At 34.9% G+C, this 20,342-nt stretch overlaps 1 protein-coding gene across 1 annotated transcript; it reads right to left on the bottom strand.

Moving 5' to 3' along the window:
• Window positions 1–2,811: 2,811 nt before the first annotated feature.
• Cdk1 (Cyclin-dependent kinase 1) lies at window positions 2,812–19,024 on the bottom strand. The gene is made up of 7 exons (XM_085950612.1): window positions 18,916–19,024; window positions 18,501–18,684; window positions 15,271–15,550; window positions 14,667–14,776; window positions 12,212–12,325; window positions 11,496–11,598; window positions 2,812–6,193 (listed from the first exon to the last, which is right to left on the bottom strand). Exons 2-7 carry the CDS (start codon window positions 18,647–18,649, stop codon window positions 6,032–6,034), a joined length of 918 nt encoding a protein of 305 aa, XP_085806738.1. The 5' UTR covers window positions 18,650–18,684; window positions 18,916–19,024; the 3' UTR covers window positions 2,812–6,031.
• Between the last annotated feature and the right edge of the window lie 1,318 nt (window positions 19,025–20,342).

Below are 20,342 nucleotides of genomic sequence, written 5' to 3'. Positions count from 1 at the left end.
GACAGTACGTATTATTGTGGCCATAACAAGAAAATGCATTTGTAAACATGTATTATCGTGCAAGTTTGCATGCATGGATCAAATAAGTTCAGAAGCTTATGAATTTTCACACTACAGCAACAGTGCACAGTAGAACGACAGTGGCAAACCTGCCAGAAATAATATGAACTACATCGCACAGAACATTTGTGACTTTTACTATTTGGAAAAACAGTCAGCACTTTTACGTGTAAACAGTTATTATTGCGACAGTTTAAAATACACACTATTGGTGGCAGTAAATCCATGCACGTGTACAGGCGTACACTCTGTGGAATTCTGTGTATTAAATGTTATTATTTTCATGGCCAAATTATTTGAATTATATTGACCTATCTTATTTTCTATCAAACACTAAAGAAATCTTAATATTTCGTCTTCGAACAATACGTAAAAACTAATCATAAAGAATAATACCTTATTTACAAAAAATTATAACCAGTTACATAGGTACTACATAGTATGTATGATTTTACAATCGCATATATAATTGCATATCGATCATATCAATCGCATATATCTTTGAAGTGGATTTACTCAACTTGGTCATATACGTCATATATTGTTCTTTTTAACACTAGAAGAGGCCTAGAGGCCCAATGACAGCAGTGTAGTTTAACAGTAGTGTATTTAGTAATAAAAGTGAGTCAATCACAAACACTCAGGCTTTGAGAAAATCACATAAATATATTGTGGCTTCACTGAGATCGAACAGGGAGCTCCCGGATGAAAGGTCAGCGCCTTACACACTGCACCGCGAGAGCCGCTTGAGTCATCAGTGAATTAGTCATTCATTCAATCACCAACACTTAAATATCATATCAGTATGTAGCAGTGGCGAAGGGTGGAGGTAGGCTGTTAAGATCCGCCATAAACAGTGCACATTAAACTTTTTCAGACATAGATATTTGTTTTCGTTGAAATAAGACTACAATTTACAGATAATGTTGGTTAGTTTTTAAAATTCAATTAAACCCTGAGAAACCAAGCCATAATAGATAATAGTCAAAAAATACATGTATATCTAAAAAATATCTAAAATTATGCAATTAAATCATACATAACTTTGAATATTTTATAAATAGAATAATATTTTATATATATTATAGTTTGGTTTAGGCAGGGCTTAATGAATTTAAAAAAAATAACCAAGAATATGTGCAATATGTATTTTTAATCCAACGAAAACAAATAACTATGAATGAAAAAGTGTGCACAATTTTGTCGTATTGCCCAAATAAGACTAAAATTATTATGGTTTCGTTTAGGCAGGGTTTAGTTGATTTTTAAAAACTAACTAACACCATCTGTAAATTGTAGTCTTAGTTCAATAAAAACAAATACATATGACTAAAAAAGTTTAGTGTGCACTATTTATAGCGAATCTTAACAGCCTACCTCCACCCTTCGTCACTGGTATGTAGTATGCTTTATTTATTGAATTTAACCTGTTTATTATTTTGACAAAACTAAAATCAATAATTTACGATGGTTATATTATACGAAGATAAACTGTCAGCCAAATAGATTAAAATAATAACCTATAATAATCTCAAATAAATATTCAATACAATGTTATTATATTAACTAAAAATAGGGTCGTTATCAATCATTATTACTATCCTTTTTTAAATAATTAATAGTATAAATCGTGGGGTCGCTGCCAAAGTAGGTAAGTCGATAATTTAGGTATTTAGAACTAACAGCGGATTATATGTCTATATCAGTGGCGAAGGGTGAGGGTAGGCTGTTAAGATCCACCATAAATGGTGCACATTAAACTTTGTCAGTCACACGTATTCGTTTTCATTGAAATAAAACTAAAATTTACAGATGGCGTTTAGGATGGTTTTGGTATATCTTAGGCGATATGACAAAATTGTGCACACTTTTTCTCATAAGCCGTAAAAGATAATAGTCAAAAAATACTTGTCTATCTATAAATTATCTAAAATTATGCAATTAAATCATACATAACTTTGGATATTTTATAGATAATATAATATTTTTATCTATTATAGTTTGGTTTAAGCAGGGTTGAATGAATTCAAAAAAAATGAATCAACAATATGTGTAATATGTATTCTTAAGGGGGAGACGCATGCCAGCAGAGAACCTAGCGGAAATATACGAAGCTTGCAATTTGAAATTTTTTTTTGATAATTTACAATTTCAACTATATTAATTAATAAATATGTATCCGAAAACATTAAAAAGATTTTTAATTTTTTTTTAAACTTAAAGATAAACTTACAGTTGTAAAAAAATGTAATAAAATGTGAATTCGTTGCAGGGTCAAATCTTATTATTGCATTATATTTTATGGTCATAATTATCATTAAAATTTAGTTTATTAAGTTTTAGATTTTCTGTCGTTTAGATTTTTGACTAATTCATCGTTTTAATATTTTTTATATTTATTTTTAAAAACATCGATTTTTATAAACATATAAATGTGTATAACTTGAAATCCTTTTTATTTATATCAACTCGAGCTTCATTATTGTGACCATGCCTAAAATAAAATTTGATATAAATAAAAAGGGTTTCAAGTTATACACATTTATATTTTTATAAAAATCGATGTTTTTTAAAATATATATAAAAAATATTAAAACGATAAATTAGTCAAAAATCTAAACGACAAAAAATCTAAAATTTAATAAACTAAATTTTAATAATAAATATGGCCATAAAATATAATGTAATAATAAGATTTGACCCTGCAACGAATTCACATTTTATTACATTTTTTTACAATTGCCAGTTTATCTTTAAATTTAAAAAAAAATAAAAAATCTTTTTAGTGTTTTCAGATACATATTTATTAATTACTACAGTTGAAATTGTAAATTATCAAAAAAAAATCTCAAATTGCAAGCTTCGTATTTTTCCGTTAGGTGCCTCTTTTCACCTCTGATACTATAAGCATCCCCCTTAATCCAACGGAAACAAATAAGTATGAATGAGAAAGTGTGGACAAGTTTGTCATGTATCGCCAAAAATATAACAAAATTATTATCGTTCGGTTTAGGCAGTGTTTAATTGATTTTTAAAAACTAACCAACACCATCTGTAAATTATTATAGTCTTGGTTCAATAAAAACAAATACGTATGACTAATAAAGTTAAATGTGCACCATTTATGGCGGATCTTAACAGCCTACCTTTACCCTTCGCTACTGGTCTATATTATATAAATATGTATGCCAGGAAAAGAAATCATTGGCATCCGATATATTATAAAACAAACGTATAAAGCACAAAGAAATTACCATTACGCCTGATTTTAGAGGGCAAGTCTAACTTCAAATTGCAATTATTCCATAATATGATTTCGAGACTTACCAGCTTTTGGCAGTAACACAACGAAGACTGGGACAGTTTTCTGATATAGATGAAATTAAAATATAAATTAATTTGCTTAATATTATACCAATTTAAATTATCCGATGTTCAACTTCGGAACTAAGCTCATAACAGTATAAAAAAATACTGAATACGCCAAACGTTAGCATGCAGCGCCTTCACTCAGTGGACAACTTATACTGGTATATTTATGTAAAGAAAATAATGTAGAATATTATTTTACAAAAGGCTTATTAATATAAATAAAATAATATATGCATTCCAGTATTTTATTTATGTGCACTTACTTCATAGAGATATATATACCTTGCATTGTATATTAATTTGGAAGTGACACATGAGCCGGAACCAGAGTGAAGTTAGCAATGGTTGGGTAGGAGAATAGATGCACTAATATGACATAAACACCTAGCGTAGCCGGACAAAACATATCAGAATAATAAAATCATGTGCAGACTTCATTTTGGCCGCAGAAGGTTGGGTAAAGAGCAGATATAACCAGTCCGGAGCCTTACTCACCGTCTCCGGAAATTTGTAAGTATGCAGTTCACTATATCACACTTCACCGTGAAATGTTGTATCGGAAATATATGGTCGTATATTAAAGACCGTCCAACCTCTTTGGGTCATATTGTACTGAGATAAATTCATGTCTAAATAAAACACGGATTTTGTCAGTTTACAGGAAGCCACGGCAAACAAATTTTGAAAATAGCCGATATACTGAATTATTTGTTAGGTTAGGTTTTCATTCTTGAATTCATGAATTTTGCCAAAATCATATGGTCATCTCACGAAGAAAGCTCACGGCGAACTGCGCTACAGTGAAATGTAATACGTACAATTTACATATTATAACCATTACTCACACCATCAATTGGGGCCCCCCATAGCAAAATATGTATTTATATTTTAAACAAAAGTTAACTATGTGTATGTTAATTATCGTGTTTATGTAATAGAACTCTGGTAATGTTACGTTAACTTCTGTCTCGGGCTATAAATGATCTGAGATAAAAAATCTCAAACATTTGACGGTGACTGCACATAATCCAAAAGTAATGACAGAAAAAGAGGGTGTACTCTATTAATATCTGCTAGCTCCTTGCACTCTTAAAACTGTTTTAATACTCTAACACATTTAAAGTCCGCTATAATAAATCTTTCTAGTGTAATAAAGAATAAACAAAAATAAAATAAATAACTGTGTGCAAGGAGCGAAACATATACATATCATAGTACACCCTCTCTTTTTGTGTAATGACTTCGGATATTGAACGTTTACTGTATTTTTTTAGAATTATTTATTTTAAATGATTATATCTTTAGAAACGTGGAAATGAACTGTCAGTGATTATCAGAGTAATTGAGCATGGAATACTGTAAAAGACCTTTGACCATCAGATTTATCAAAACCTAACGCCTGCAATGGGCTGGCCGCTTGGCACGTAATACGTTACGCCTCTTCTTCATTTAGGGTGCTTTGCAGCATTAGATTACGTCATCATATTATATTGGTTGAATGGTCACACTGCTCGCAAAATTGACGCACGTGCCACCTGTAGACTTTGTGTTTAAAAGGTATAACGCATTAAGTATTCGTAAGCGAAAAGGTCCCTCCTCATCAAGGCTTGTACATCGAATGGGGATATTAGATGAACTATTTGGACGTAGGGAATGCATATCGTCGATGCGCCTTCAAAATCGACTGTGTGTATTTTTTCAAAACTTTACAGGAGAGGCTAAAAACAATGCGAATTACAATGCCTGTCACCTACAACATCAATATATTTTTTAAAGCAATTCCAAAATACCTTTTATCATAATCATTATATTTTTTCCTTGGTATAGAAGGAATTATTATAAAATTTTTCATGCAAAAAACCTATTTTGTGAAATTTATGCACATATCGCACTGTGTGTGTAAAACCAAGACATGTGCAAAAGGCAAATTTTGGAGATATTAGGGTTTGAAGTCTTCATTTTGTCTGGACAAATAGAGTTTCTAAAAAAAACCATAATATTTGGTTAATATCTATCTACCTTATATTGCATGTATTTTCGGTTACTTCACTTTAACATTATCAAGTTCACGACTTTTGCAGTTGTTTCGCATTTAATTTCGAAATTGAAAAATTTGCACATGTCTTGGTTTTACACTGCGATATGTAGCCGATTTTGAAGGCGCAACGACGATATGTGGGTCTCACTGGAGAAGCAACGTGACAATTAGTGGGGGGGTCAAACTGCAGAATCAGCAACCGGAATATAACATTATGTATTTTTGCTGACACTCATTGGAGTAACGCAAGTGTCTGCTGATCGTCGCCTATCCCAGATTACTTATTAGATGCTTCTGCAACAATTTCCTGCATTGACAACCTGGTAAGCATGTAAGACCACACTCAATTTCAAATGTGAGCTGTCACGCACACTGGTATATACATACACACCACACTACCAGTAATGTTCCATAATTTAGCCAATAGGCATTGCAGCTTGACATCTACGCTACATGGCTCATGTCTATCCGCAGCCCAAGGCATGGATCTATTATTATTTGACTTACAATAAAAATAACTTCTAGATTAGTGATAACTACAATCTATTAATGGGCGTGAGCTCAGAGCGACTGATACGTTTTGTCCTCCTGCAATCCGGACGGTAATTTGACATCGTTGAAATAGGGGTGTCTCTGAGCTTCCAGGGCGGAAATCCGGTGGATGGGGTCGTATATCAACATAGATTGGAGGAGCTCCATGCCAGTGGAGTCGATATTTCGGACCTGCGTGGACAAAAACAAACATTATTATAATCTCTCAATAGGGTTCACTGCCAAAAGAATGGGCTTACAAATAAACGAGGCAAAAACTAAATACATGCCTGTCTATGTCACACCACGAGAAGGCGCACCAAAGTTAGATATTGGTCCATACAAATTTGATACGGTCGACAGTTTCATATACCTTGGGTCTCTCGTAACGCGACATAATGATATTACAGAAGAAATCAACAAGAGAATCATGTCTGCGAATAAATGCTACTTTGGCCTGTTAAGACATTTTAAGTCCTGCATACTATCTCGCTGAACTAAAAGCACTTTTTACAAAGCCACTGCTCATGTACGCATCGGAAACCTGGACATTAACTCTGCAAAATGAACGACCCCTGAACATTTTTCAAAGGAAAATTCTCCGCCATATATACGGACCGATCAGAGACGGCACCAATTGGAGGAGAAGATATAATGCTGAGCTCTACGGACTGTACGAAGATTGCAGCGCAGTTCAATCAATTAAGATTCGGAGACTGCAATGGCTAGGTCATGTGCACCGTATGAATGACAATGAACCGGCAAAGAGAGTGATGTCCAGCAATCCAATAGGGCGTAGAAGAAGAGGCAGGTCAAAATTCGCTGGTTGGATGGAGCTACTAGTGACTGCCGTATTCTGGGGTTACCGAATTGGAAAGCGGCCAAACTGGATAGGGACAGGTGGAGGGAGCTGTTGGAGGAGGCCAAGACCCACACCGGGTTGTCGCGCCCCTGATGATGATGATGAGGGTTCACGCGAAATTGACCGCAAGCGATACTTATATTCAATTCCAGGTTTTAAAAACATAAGGCAAAGACTTCAAATAGAATCATATATGCAATTAACTAATTGGGTGAATCTGAAATTATAGTGGACTGTCATAGTAAAAGTGTGAAGTTCTTTTAAAATGAACCTGCAATGCAATCACTTATGGCTAACTTAATTGGTAGACCAGCAGTTTTATTGAAACCTGCCGTGAGTCATTCCAAAAAATGGATATATCCGCGACAAATGATATCTTTTTTTCTATCGAATGCTTCCACAGGTTGAGATGTTTGTCACGTGTGACGTGCACAAGCCAGCGACTATTTTGACGGAACGTAGTTCGTTTTTTTACCGGGAGGTTGGTACTGCGCAGACGCAGTTGACCCACACGCCGGCGTGTAGCGTGTAAAGTTGACCGGCTTTCAACTTTTCTCGGTAGAGTGTTTACAACCTGCTTATTAGCTTATTCGATGATTACACTGGGCGACTTTATAGGCAGATTGTAAATTCGCCAATAAACAGCTCGTAAAGAAGCTCAATGTTATTGAGGCTTTACCGTCAAATATAAATGATATTACAGTAAAACCTTGTTAGTAAGAACACTGATAATTCGATATTCGCCGTAATTCAAAATTTTCCTGAAAAAAAAGTCCTTTGAACATTATTTTCATATAAAACAATACCTTTAATTCAAATTTCGTAATTCAAAATGATTTCAGAGTTCTGGCATATAAAAATATTCAATAAATCGTAATAAAATACACTATTTTATGAGCCAATCATTTTCATCAATCATCACTTTTCTTAAAACATCAAAAATTACTTATTTTAACTTTAATAAAAATAATCCTGAGATTTTATAACCCATTTCGGAAGGCACATCTATGATCGGAAACAAAATTAATGAAAATCAAAAATATTTTTTTTTTCAAAATTTTAATATTTTTCCCCCATACATTTCGTAATTCGAATTTTTTTTCGGTCCCATGGAATTCGTATTAACCGGATAAGTGCCACCAGCGTCCTAGCACGCTTTTCTATTCCGAGAACAGAGGGCCAGCCATGCAAAATGCGCGTGCAAAGACGCTTCACTTGAAACGCAATATATCGGCCGAGGCAATGTTTTGAATAATTCAATCGCATTGCCCATACAGCGACATCTCTTAGAATCATGGTGTAATACTTACATTTGTAATTTTCTATATTATCATCAACGAAACATCAATTTTAAACAAACCTTTCTTTGGTTACCGAAACGCGTCGCTAGTAGGGTTGTGCCACGGATCGGATATTTATCAAATTACTCGCCGGGATTCCCGTTTACTTATAGTAGATGCAATCGAAATTATGGTTCGCTTATGCATACGAGAAACGGGGAATACTGTGATTCCTGAATATACACAACTATACAATAGCAGCGACACATCTTCGAAAATATGCCAGTTGAATATTCAAAGTCGTATTTGACGTACCTAATTCGGTTTCGCGGCTGAAATATTTTCACTTTATAATTCATTTCAGTAATTTACGGGTACGATTTTGTAATTTTTAAACCTTCGTAATCTGTGTTGTGTGTCGTAATTGTATATTTTATAAGATATTAGTGTCGGGACTTATTTTATTCGCATAGTGTTTAAGTTATTTGACTTTTTGTGTTATATCTTTTTATAATAAGTCAAGTTTCTGGGATATTTGAACTTTTTTACATATAAACCTTTTGATCTTCTTTCTAATCAAAATGGAAGGAACACAAAGTTCATCAGAAAATGCCGAACAGGTCGAAGATTTGATTTACAGGGTTGGCATAACTGTTGAATCGGATGATAGTGATTTTGATGTCGATTTGGATGAAGAGGAACAAGATCCCAGTGCATATGAAGCTGCACAAATTGATGAAACTGTACCGGCTGACGAATCTGTTCCAGTTTTCGAATGGGAAACCGATGATTTTGTCCCCAAAATAAATTCATTTGATAGCTCGAGGTCAGGAGCGGACATAGAAAATGTTGATAGCAGAGAATCGGAGTTTTTCAAGCTGTTCATAACCAGCACGCTTATGAATTCCGTTGCCATGGAAACCAATAAACAATACCAATACGTCAAAAATCACTGCAATGAGTTGAGTTGGAGATTGAAACAATGGGTAGACGTAACAGTAGGAGAATTGTACCTCTTTTTGGCAATATGTCTTTTGATGGCCTGTAATTCGAGAAATAAAATACAAGATCACTGGTCTACAGATATTTTACTATTTTCTCCGATTTACTCAGATACGATGCCCCGCAATAGATTTCAAATCATTCTTCGCATGCTCCACTTTTGTGACAATACGCAACAAATAAGTGGGGACAAGATTTTCAAAATTAGATTCCTAGTGGACTATTTCAAAAAAAAGTTTGCGGAGTGCATGTATCCTTACATGAATGTGTGCATCGATGAAAGTTTGCTACTTTTCAAAGGCAATTTGTCATTTCGCCAGTATATCCCATCAAAAGCAAGCCGTTTTGGCATTAAATTTTTTGTGATATGTGACTGTGCCACCGGATATGTACTGAATTTTATTGTGTACACTGGAAAAACCACCGAATATGTAACACACATGCGCATGGGTATTTCAGGAAGTGTAGTCTTGACTCTCATGGAACCATATTTGGACAGGGGACATACCCTGTACGTAGACAATTGGTATACTAGCCCAATTTTGTTCCAAAAACTACATGACCGGAAAACGAATGCTTGCGGCACTGTAAGGAGAAACCGAAAGGGATTGCCAAAGCATACGGAGAAATTGAAAAAAGGAGAAATGAAAGCTTACCACACAGACACTATTTCGGCACAAATCTGGAAAGATAAAAGGGAAGTGTCCATGCTGACGACTTTTCATCCTGCCCAGCTCACCGACACAGGCAAAAGAACGTATCGGAATGAACCGATAATAAAACCGGCATGTGTCCAAGATTACAATAAAAATATGGGTGCAGTTGACAAATCAGACATGGTTTTGTCAAGTGTACACTCGACGCGCAAAACAATGAGGTGGTACAAAAAAATGTTCTTCCATCTAATCGACCTCTCACTGTTGAACAGCCATATACTGTTTTGTCAAAAAACTGGAAAACGTGTACCGTTGGCACAATTTCAATTAGAGGTCATTCGACAATTAATTAACGAATACAAACGTGTTGTGCCTTCCAAATCTTCAGTTAGGAAAAGACATTCAGAATTGCCACCGCGTCTCACAGAGAGGCATTTTATGGCAAAATCACCTCCAAGTGCTAAAAAAGTCAAAACAATGGCAAGATGTGTGGTGTGTTTATCCAGGAAACTTCGAAGAGAATCAAGGTATGAGTGTAAACAGTGCAAAGTGGCTCTCTGCGTTGAACCTTGTTTTGAGACATACCACACGGTAGAAGACTATTAATTTTTTTTTGAATTCGTTATATTTTTATTTGGTTTTAAGACTAAAGTAGCACATTGTAGAATTACTTCTCATACATTATCACGTTCTCATCTTTACTCTGTAAGTGTTGTGACAACCCTGACGTTTTGTGAAACATTAATTGTGATTTATTTGGATAAATAACGGCGTAAATGGACACATCGTGTATTAATTTGGTAAGTCTATATGATATAGTATTATTATAAAGCCAAAAAAAGTATATTTACTAAGGTTTATTTTTTCAAAGAAAATCGCGGCCCTCCGTATATGGCCATACAAATACCTCTTGGCAGAGAACAGGTTAACAAGGTTTTACTGTAATTACATTGTGAATGACAAATATTTTTTAATAATAATATGCCGAATGCCAGCAAACCATCCACAACCCTTCTTCTTTGGCCATATCAGCCACTTAATTGCATATAAACACCACGCAGCTACAAAAATCCGTGACGGTAGCCAGTTTTCTTATTTCGTTCCAGATCATACCAACATCCCGTAGCTCCATATACACTCTAGATAGTATTTAGCTGCCTTCCACAACGCCGAAATAATTGGTTTGAAGAACAGGCAAACTAGGTTGAGGTTCTCTTCTGGCATCTGCAACACGTGGCTGAGCCAGGTCCAACATCACGTCTTCACTCTCAGCGTGATGAGAGGCTGCTTGGTGTGCTCTCTTATCTCCTCGTTACTCCTAAAGTCATACCACTGGTGTACGTCGCAAACATTTGTTCTTGAAGCTCAGTATACAGTTGCTATGATCCTTCGTAAGGTATCATGATTCGTTACCGTAAAACAGCACTGCCAGCAAGCATCATATAGGCGGTATTTGGTTATAGTCCCAGACACTCCGCATCGAGTTAAATGTTGCTCCAGCCATTCCCATTCGGATAGTGAGTACTTCCTGCAAAAGACCATCTCCTGTGATGTATACCCCCAGGTATTTGAAGCTGTCGACGCTCTCAATGTTTTGCCCGTCGCTAACCAAAGGAAAATCCGGATCAGGACAGGCGATATTGCACAAAACGTTGAAGCGGTCAAGTACAAAGTTTAATCAGCAAGCTACTTACGCTATTTGCTAAGTTGTTGGTGACCCAGTTGGGGAACGTGGCTTTGTAGTCGGGCAGACCTGTGACTCCCGGCCATATCTCTTCGGTGGGGGTTTTCAACACTCTGAAAGCAGATTAGTTCAAGGTATCTTCAGTGAGCCATCAAAGCAAACAAAAAATTAATCATCCAATACAAAAACTTACAGTTCACACGGTTTGTAAAAAGGTCGTACGAATAATTAACAGAATTTATTTAGGTTCCATACTTCATAAGATTGATTATTTTTGAAACCGTTTTCAATACATCATCGTTGAATTGTTAAAACCTCCGATGTGACAAAGAAAACCTGCTCAATAAGCATAAACATGATGGAAATGTTTGCCGTCGATCTACTTTCTGAGGCAATTAAAGGCGAACATTGAGAAAATAAATCCTTTGACATCGACACTAAACTGCGGAGTGCATAATAAATATACAAAATGATATTATATAGATATAAGTACACCGAATGAGCTTAACAGGCCCCATTTAAAGAGACAAAACAACCTCACTCAAATTACATGGAGCGGTTTGGTTGAAAGTTATTGCTCTCAATTGTTAGTTTTATACCTCGGGGAACAAACAACTTATGCTCCTGACTTCTTATATAATTGTCAGGACATGTTGAATCACACGTGAAAAAGTGCGTAACCAGTGACCTTATTTTAACAGTCGTATATATATCTGTAATGATTACCTGAAGATTCTGAAGAGCTGATCGATCTCTGAGTCTCCTTGGAAGAGGGGCTTTTTGGACGCCATCTCGGACATGATGCAGCCCACTGACCACATGTCGATGGGGCAAGAGTATCTGCAATAAACAATTTTTGGCAATGTCATGATCAGTATTTAATTGAATGTAAGCCATTCTTTATGATAGGAATGAAGGAAAATACGAAACAATGTGCCACATTATTGATTCGCATCAATGCAACTTTAGCCTGCGCGCCCAATTGCCAGCCAGTTGCTGCAACTCAATGCAATGGCTCATCAATGGCCAATCGGTGAGTTAACTACTCGACATTTTCGAGTTTCCTATTACCCCTGTGCATACCTTATCTCACCTTACTTCCACATAGGCACCCCTGCTTTACCCCACTTTACAATCTCAATACCCAGACAGTACACAATCTAGACGGACTGCAAGTGGTCATGCTTAGCCACCGCCCGTCGTGTCGATTGCACAGTCTGGCTGTCATAATGGGCACGCAGGTTTAGAGTCATGCATCAGATAGCATAATCTTATCATATAAATAATAACAAGATAAAAAGAACTTTTTATATACAACGTTTTTAAATTTTCTGTTGAATCATATAAACTTGATTTGACTAGCTTAAACGATCAAAAAAAATTGTATTTGCTAGAAATAATACTGAAATGTCATTTTGACACTTATATTGATTTCCATAGTAACGCACGTATATATTAATAATTTAGTTCTTAGGACCCTAGCAACCAATAATAGTGGATTGGATTACGGATTTCTTCCGAAATAACTTTTCACACAAAACAGAATTAACTGAAAATGAATTCAATTCTGCTTAAAAATGGCTGAAAGTATTAAAAGAATGCATTGTCGTCGTGTTCTGATATATTCTAAAAGTTTCAAATGTCTAGCTAGTCGGGAAGTTAGTTAAAAATCGATTGCAAGATTTGTACCGGACAACCACCGGACAAATAAGAATACGACCTAATAAAAACGTTGTAAAATAGAATTATCAGGCCTGTCACTTCTTCGGCATACGAAAATAAAAAGTAGATAGTAATTAACAAAAAAGAAATAAGACTGATTTAATTTGAATGTAATTTATCCACCTTAAAAATCAATGAAATATAATTATGTTAATATAATTATGTTAATACATGTAATTACGTAATATAATATGTAACTTTTGAATCAAAATGTTAAAATTTCACATTTTTTAAAAATCAGAAAAAACAGAACATAACAAAACAGAATAGCCAGAGGAAAAATGAAACATTAATTTTTGTGGAATCTATTTAGGTTAGATTAGGTAAGGTTAGGTTAGGTTAGGTCATTATTTCATTGTACCTAGTCACCCAATCATTTTGAACATATTATATTGATTAAGATGAGATATCCTAAGCTTGCCGGCAACACCGAGTTAAGTTTATTTGAGGCTTTCTAGCAATCAGAAATAGGGTATATAATTTGATTTATGATGTATAGAAAATCTGTACTATTAAAAATCTATCAACATAATAGAGATAGGACAATTTCAATATTAAATTTATATTTTTCCTGAAAGGTCATACTTATATTTATCGTTGTTCTGTTTTGTCATGGATTTTTACATAATATTTCTAGTTAGTTGGTGTCTTTACACACGTATGTCAGTATCATACTCGAGTGAGAGCTCAAATAAGGCCACACAATCGACAAAAGCTGGATGTAAGCACATGCGCTTCTATCCACACCTCACTACTCCGCCGCTGTTATCCGACCACTTTAGCTACTCGTGGTTTCATCTTAGTTTTGGAAACTTCTGAGATATCAAGATGGAACTCAACTAAATTGGCATCAACAATAAACCATGCAATATGACAGAACAAAAAAAAACACGACAAAATGTTTCAAAAACTACATTATTGCGCTTAAGGTGACGCATCAGTGAAACGCCAAATAATGTTCAACTGTACGCGCGACGAAAATTTGTACTTGCTTCGCATTCATTGAGAAAACGTGGAGTCGGACGCACGTCACTTTGCTGCGTGATGGCGACGGGCCAATTAATTCTAAAATCGTGTAAAGATGACTAAAAACTTTACCCATTTACTTTAAAAAGCAAACATGTCAATGAATATATTATTATTGATACTAATAGAATAATAAACAGAACATAAAATGGACGTATGTTGGATTTATATGAGAAATAATATTTCGTTTGACAGGCGTCATTTTCACCCGCGACCCGCAATCCGCACATCGCCTAGCAACGATCTTTTTAGACCGTGCCTCAACTAATGCATGGCCTTAAGATAATAAATGACATGAAAATAAGCAAAACGCTGATCAAAAAGTATTGCATTGATTTTATTTATTAGAAGTATTGATGAGGTTCTCGAAGAAGGCCAAGAACCATGACTGTTAAGCCGCCGATGATAAAGATGTTTTTAGCATAACACAAACCTCGTGCTTCCCAGTAGGACTTCCGGCGCTCGGTACCACAGTGTGACAACTTCGTGAGTATATACCCTCACAGGGACTCCAAACGCTCTGCCGAGTCCAAAATCTGCTACCTGGAAACATGGGAGTACAAACTTCATAAAATAACAGTATTTTTTAATCAATCTATCTTTCATTCAAATGAATAATACAAGGGGTTTAAGAATGTAGCATTCTTTATTGAATATACATAATTTTTTGTAACCCCTAAACATACCTGCTACAATTTTTTAATGGCACTAGAACCCACATCCATTGCAATCTGACCGTTGTGCTTTACCAATTATGCTTCCGATGCAATTACTAATCACACCAAAATTTCTCAACAATGTGCAACTGAGGTGTTATTCCAGAAACTGTTAAATGTCTTTTGTAATTTAAATCGATAAATTAATTAGCCTTGATTCTTAGATGACGCCTGGATCTTTCTAAATTTTAGTTTTAATTTTTATACAAATGTTTGTGAACAGTTTTTATACATTGTTCATTTGTTTTTGGGCAGATGTACGTTGGTCCGTACCAGGCTTAATAATCAGAATTAAAACTATTCAACTATTAATTGTACAACCTTTATGACGCCGTGCTGATCGATGAGAAGATTCTGCGGCTTGAGATCCCGATGCAGGATCCTCCGCTTGTGGCAGAATAATATGGCTTTGTTGATCTGGTAGAGGTAGCTCTTCACGAGAGCGGGCTCCATGAACTTGCCCGATCCTATGGTGTCCAGGTATTTCTTCAGGTCCATGGAGAGGAACTCAAAAATCAGATATAGCCTAGATTCTTCCATGAGGACATCTTCCAGTTTCACGATGTTCGGATGCTGGAGTTCTTTTAATAACGATATTTCTCTGAAATTATTATTATTATTATTATTATATTATATAAATCAAGTAATCAATTTGTACATAAAATGACACCTCGCTTTATGGTCAAGATTACAGAACGGATTAATAAATAGAATTCCGATAGGCTATGTCGCAATACAGTACATTTTGACGGAGGGTTTTGAATGTGTGTCCTACGAAAATGAACCACGCATTATAGACATGCAATAGCGTGTTGCAACCTTCAATACACCAATATTAAATGAGCGTCAGTACATAAACCATATGACGTATTCTTGACACGTGATTAAGTTTATCCCGTATTCTTCCACATTAAAGATTGGTTGCCTGCTTCTCCACACCTATTGTGTATTTCGGTTATAGTGCCGCAGATGCCCACATGATCTTTTATATATTTTTTTTACGAAGACAGTTTATTCCATGCAGACAATTATATTAAAAAATACATTTTTCTGTCGGCGCAGATGCTTTTCGATCCAATAATTGTTAATTTAAAATTTGATACTTTCATATTATATTTCAATGCACCATTATCACACACTAAGATTATGTTACGTTAGATTAAGTTTGGGTAGGTTAGGTTAGATTGGGTTTGGTGTCAAGACAGTTATAAAAGTTCATTCGGGCATCTGTGGCACTATTACCGGTAGTTCAGTTCCCATTATTTCTGAGTTCCCTGATCAAGACAATGAATATGTTCCTGGAAAGGAGGCCATAAATGATATGTCATATTATAATGAATCATTGTTATATTTTTAAAATCTCGTCAATTAATCGTTGAATAAAAAAAATAGTTTATATTCATACAATTTCCATATGATTGTGGTAGCTGTGATGGCAACACCAAAGTGAAAATAGGAGAACAGAAAACCATAGCAACCAAAAACAATAGAATAATAACACAAAAGAAAAACACTGGCATTGTACGCCAGATATTTTACCCATTTATTTGATTTAAAATCATATTCCTACTACAAAAAAATATGTCATTCTTTGTTCGATACGAGAAAGGGCTATTTTGATAAAAACCTTCAAGGTTGACTGTCGACTGAGTTGTTCTAGTCACATGTCATCTGTCAAATTTTATGTTCTTATAATATTTTCAAATCCATTATTGTTTATTTGTCCAAATTTACTTTTTCCCATGTCAACAATATATCAAAGGTAAGGAAGTCGACTTTTGATCGATTTGAGAAATTCGATACAGTCGCACATACAAAATCGTCTTGATTGCAACATGACCATAAATCAAAGCTGCCAGCAATGTTGTAACTCTCTTCCGCTGACCACGAAGAGTATCATATGCACATGTGTCGCCGCAACATTTGCTTTGTTCGAATGGCTGACAGCAATTTCAACCAAAAATATTGCATCACCGCCTGACACACAGTCAGACCGCGCCAGTTCATAAACTACAAATAACTCTGAATGCAGAATGCCTTATCGCTCTGTCTGTTCAAGCCCTAAAACGTAAGTCGAATTTCATTATAACAGCCAAATGCTTGCTGAATGAGGCAAAGTACCTCTAAAGTTCTATAGGTGCCCGAGTCAAAATTTTCAAATTGCATCATTGATTTAGCTAAAAGCTGCAACCATGTCTTTTAGCAAAATTGTTGGGATTGTACTTTAAATTCATTTAGTTCTTTTAATACTATAACATTTTAAAAACTGTCTTTTTCATCACAATATTTCTTTAGTTCTGGAATGAAACAGCTATCAAACCAGTCTTGTAAAAGGAATTGTGTCATCTATGCCTTTTGATTTCAACGATAATGTAATAATTATTTTCTGATTTGATCTGTTAATATACTGATCTATTAATGCCTGAATAATGTCTTCAAAAGTGACCTTCCACTGTGTTTAAACCACAAAGTGTTTAAACAGTGTGTGGTTCCCGTAATCACATATGCGGGTGAAACATGGACCCTAAGTAAAAGAGAAATCCAGAAACTTAACAATGTGGTATGGAGAGGTGCATGCTGGGCATAACGCGAAATGACAAAAAGAGGAATAAGTGGATAAGGAAGCAGACAAGGGTTTGCGATGTGATAGAGTTCATTAAAAGCCTCAAATGGAGATGGGCTGGACACATAGCTCGAAGAAGAGACAATCATTGAACAAATTTAGTCATCCAGTGGTATCCAAGAGGTGCAAAACGTCCGCAAGGTAGACCTAGAGGCCGCTGGATCGATGAAATGATAAAGTTCTGCGGAAGTACGTGAGTAAGAGAAGTGGAAGCAGCTTGAAGAGGCTTTCATCCAGCAGTGGATAGATTCAGGCTAATGATGATGAAATTAAAAATGGCTTCACTTTATAATCAGCGACACATCCACCCAACAAAAGGGTTACAAGATCTTTACATGCTTTAAAGCCGGGTATGCACTTAACTTGTATTTAAACCGCGAATAAATCACAAGGGTGATTAACTGGCCATTTAAAACAATTATAGATGACGTAATCGATTACTATTTACGCCAGCAGTGACAAAAACTTAAAGTGGATTTTTTTTTGTTCGCCGTAAGCCGAGAACTCACTCTTCTCAGTACACATGCCCGCCGGTGGTGAATAACAAGTCAAAGATAGGCCTTCTTTGCCTGTCACCAGTGGGTGCTATGATAGTGTGATAAAGAATGACAATAGAAAAGTATAATAGATTACTACCTACCACTTTTGATAGCGGATAGATCAGACTACTTGAAGTAGTTAGGCATGCTTTTACTATCTCACACTAAACCAGACAAGTGTCAAATGAAAATATGAGTAATATTATAGTTTTTAACATCATAGCCAGGTTACTGATATAGTACTTAATACATAGAGGTATTTCTCAATTTTTTGAAAAACTTTGACAGTTCTGTACGGTTTTCAAAATTAGAACACATTCCGTAGATATAAATACCGGTATTTTTCCGAGCTTCATTCTTGACATTATAACCTAAAAAATAAGACCCACCTTATAGCTGTTGATGGGACGCCTTCGTCTTCCGTTTCTAGCCTAATTTTCTTCATCGCAACAATCTGTCCGGTGAGTTTGTTACGACCTTTGTAAACCACTCCGTACGTTCCTTCGCCGATTTTTTCTATCTTCAAAAACTCTTCCATTATTGCTCAATTAGTAAAATATTTCTGTGAACAACCTAAAAACAAAACCTTATTAAGTTCCTCGTTTGCGGATGAATAACATTCGCATTTTTGTGCAATATTCATCGCCAGATTTCAAAAACCAATACGGATATCTTGCGGCTATGAAACGAAAAGGCATTGTCAACAAGCTTACGAAAATGCATGAAATTTAGTCAATAAGTCAATGAAACGGATATCAACATGTAAATAACGCAATCAAAATAAAATGCACCATACGAACGTACCTTTTGAATATATAATATTGTTTTTATCCGAATAAGCAATTTGCGCCAAACGTTACAATGCTGTTTGCAGTTTGCAGATGGTTTCTCGTTTTCAAAATTTGAAGTTTCATTTGAATATTTTAGTATGGCAATATGAAAAAAAAAATCTTAAACTTTTATTTTTATGTATTGATGAAAAACTGAAGTTTTACCTTTATATTCGGTTATAAAAGCATTTTAATCAAATAAATAAACCAAACAAATACCTTCTTGCAATAATTCATGAATATTTTTGTTAAATGTCTAAGAAATATTAGTAAATATATAATTTGACGTGAAATTAATGGTTGTGGATACTTAAACATGTTTTATACTTGAACTACAATTAAATATAAAAATAATGTGAAGCGCATAAATTCAAAAGCCCTTAAAACGGTTTTCATAAAATTTTGAGTTAGATATATATTTAGAGATATGTTTTGTTCACTATATGTTGGACAAAGTTATAGTTTCAAAAAAGGCATAAAACCATCAATATGTATTATCAAAAATTAGGCTTAATTTCAAAACCCCCTAAAACAGTTAGCGTGTGAATTTCAAATCCCCCTAAAATGAATAAGCCAATCAGCGGCTGCTCTGATGGTCATGTGATACGGATTTCAATATGTCTGCCTGAACAAAATTAAAATGACTTCGTGTTGATCGCTCTGTAGGTTAAGGCCATACCTCAGTTGAGACACGGTCTAAAAAGATCGTCGCTAGGCGATGCGCGGATTGCGGGTCGCGGGTGCAAATGAGGCATGTCAAACCAAATATAATTTGTCTTATAATTCCAACATGTGTCCATTTAATATTCTGTTTATTGTTTTCTCAGTAACAATAATAATATATTCATTGACATGTTTTCTTTTTAAAGTAAATGGGTAACGTTTTCAGTCATCTTTACACGATTTAAGAATTATTACGGCCGTCGCCATCACGAAGCAAAATGACGTGTTTCCAGCTTTACATTCTCTCTCCGAATGGGAGCGAGTGCAAATGTTCGTCGCGCCTATGGTTGAAAATTATTTGCCGTTTCACTGATGAATCACCTTAATAGTATTGTTCGATATTTATTATGAATGTTGAACTGATTAATATGTCGAAACGTAAGCCCAATGAGTCAAGGAAGCGTTTACAAAGAAAAGAAATATGGGAAGTCAATATCGAACGCCAAAAACGGTAAGTGAATATTGACAATTTCTGCGTGTTATTTGTCCAATAATACAGTGATGTCTCGTCATACTGTCCCTATTGTTAATTATAAACGATTTGATTTAAAATAATTACAGTTTACCATTGAAAACGTTAAAAAAAATGTGTATTGACTTAATACTTTTTTCACATATTTTATTAATTATCAGGACCGGTTTTACCAACTTATTATTTTCTATACAAATATTTAAAAA

This window comes from Rhyacophila brunnea, unplaced genomic scaffold (assembly GCF_057557595.1).
Source record: "Rhyacophila brunnea isolate RB1 unplaced genomic scaffold, BYU_Rbru_1.0 scaffold_23, whole genome shotgun sequence".
NCBI classification, from domain to species: Eukaryota; Metazoa; Arthropoda; class Insecta; order Trichoptera; family Rhyacophilidae; genus Rhyacophila; species Rhyacophila brunnea.
Note: the sequence above shows the minus strand (reverse complement) of the source record. Positions and strands in the feature narration are given on the sequence as shown.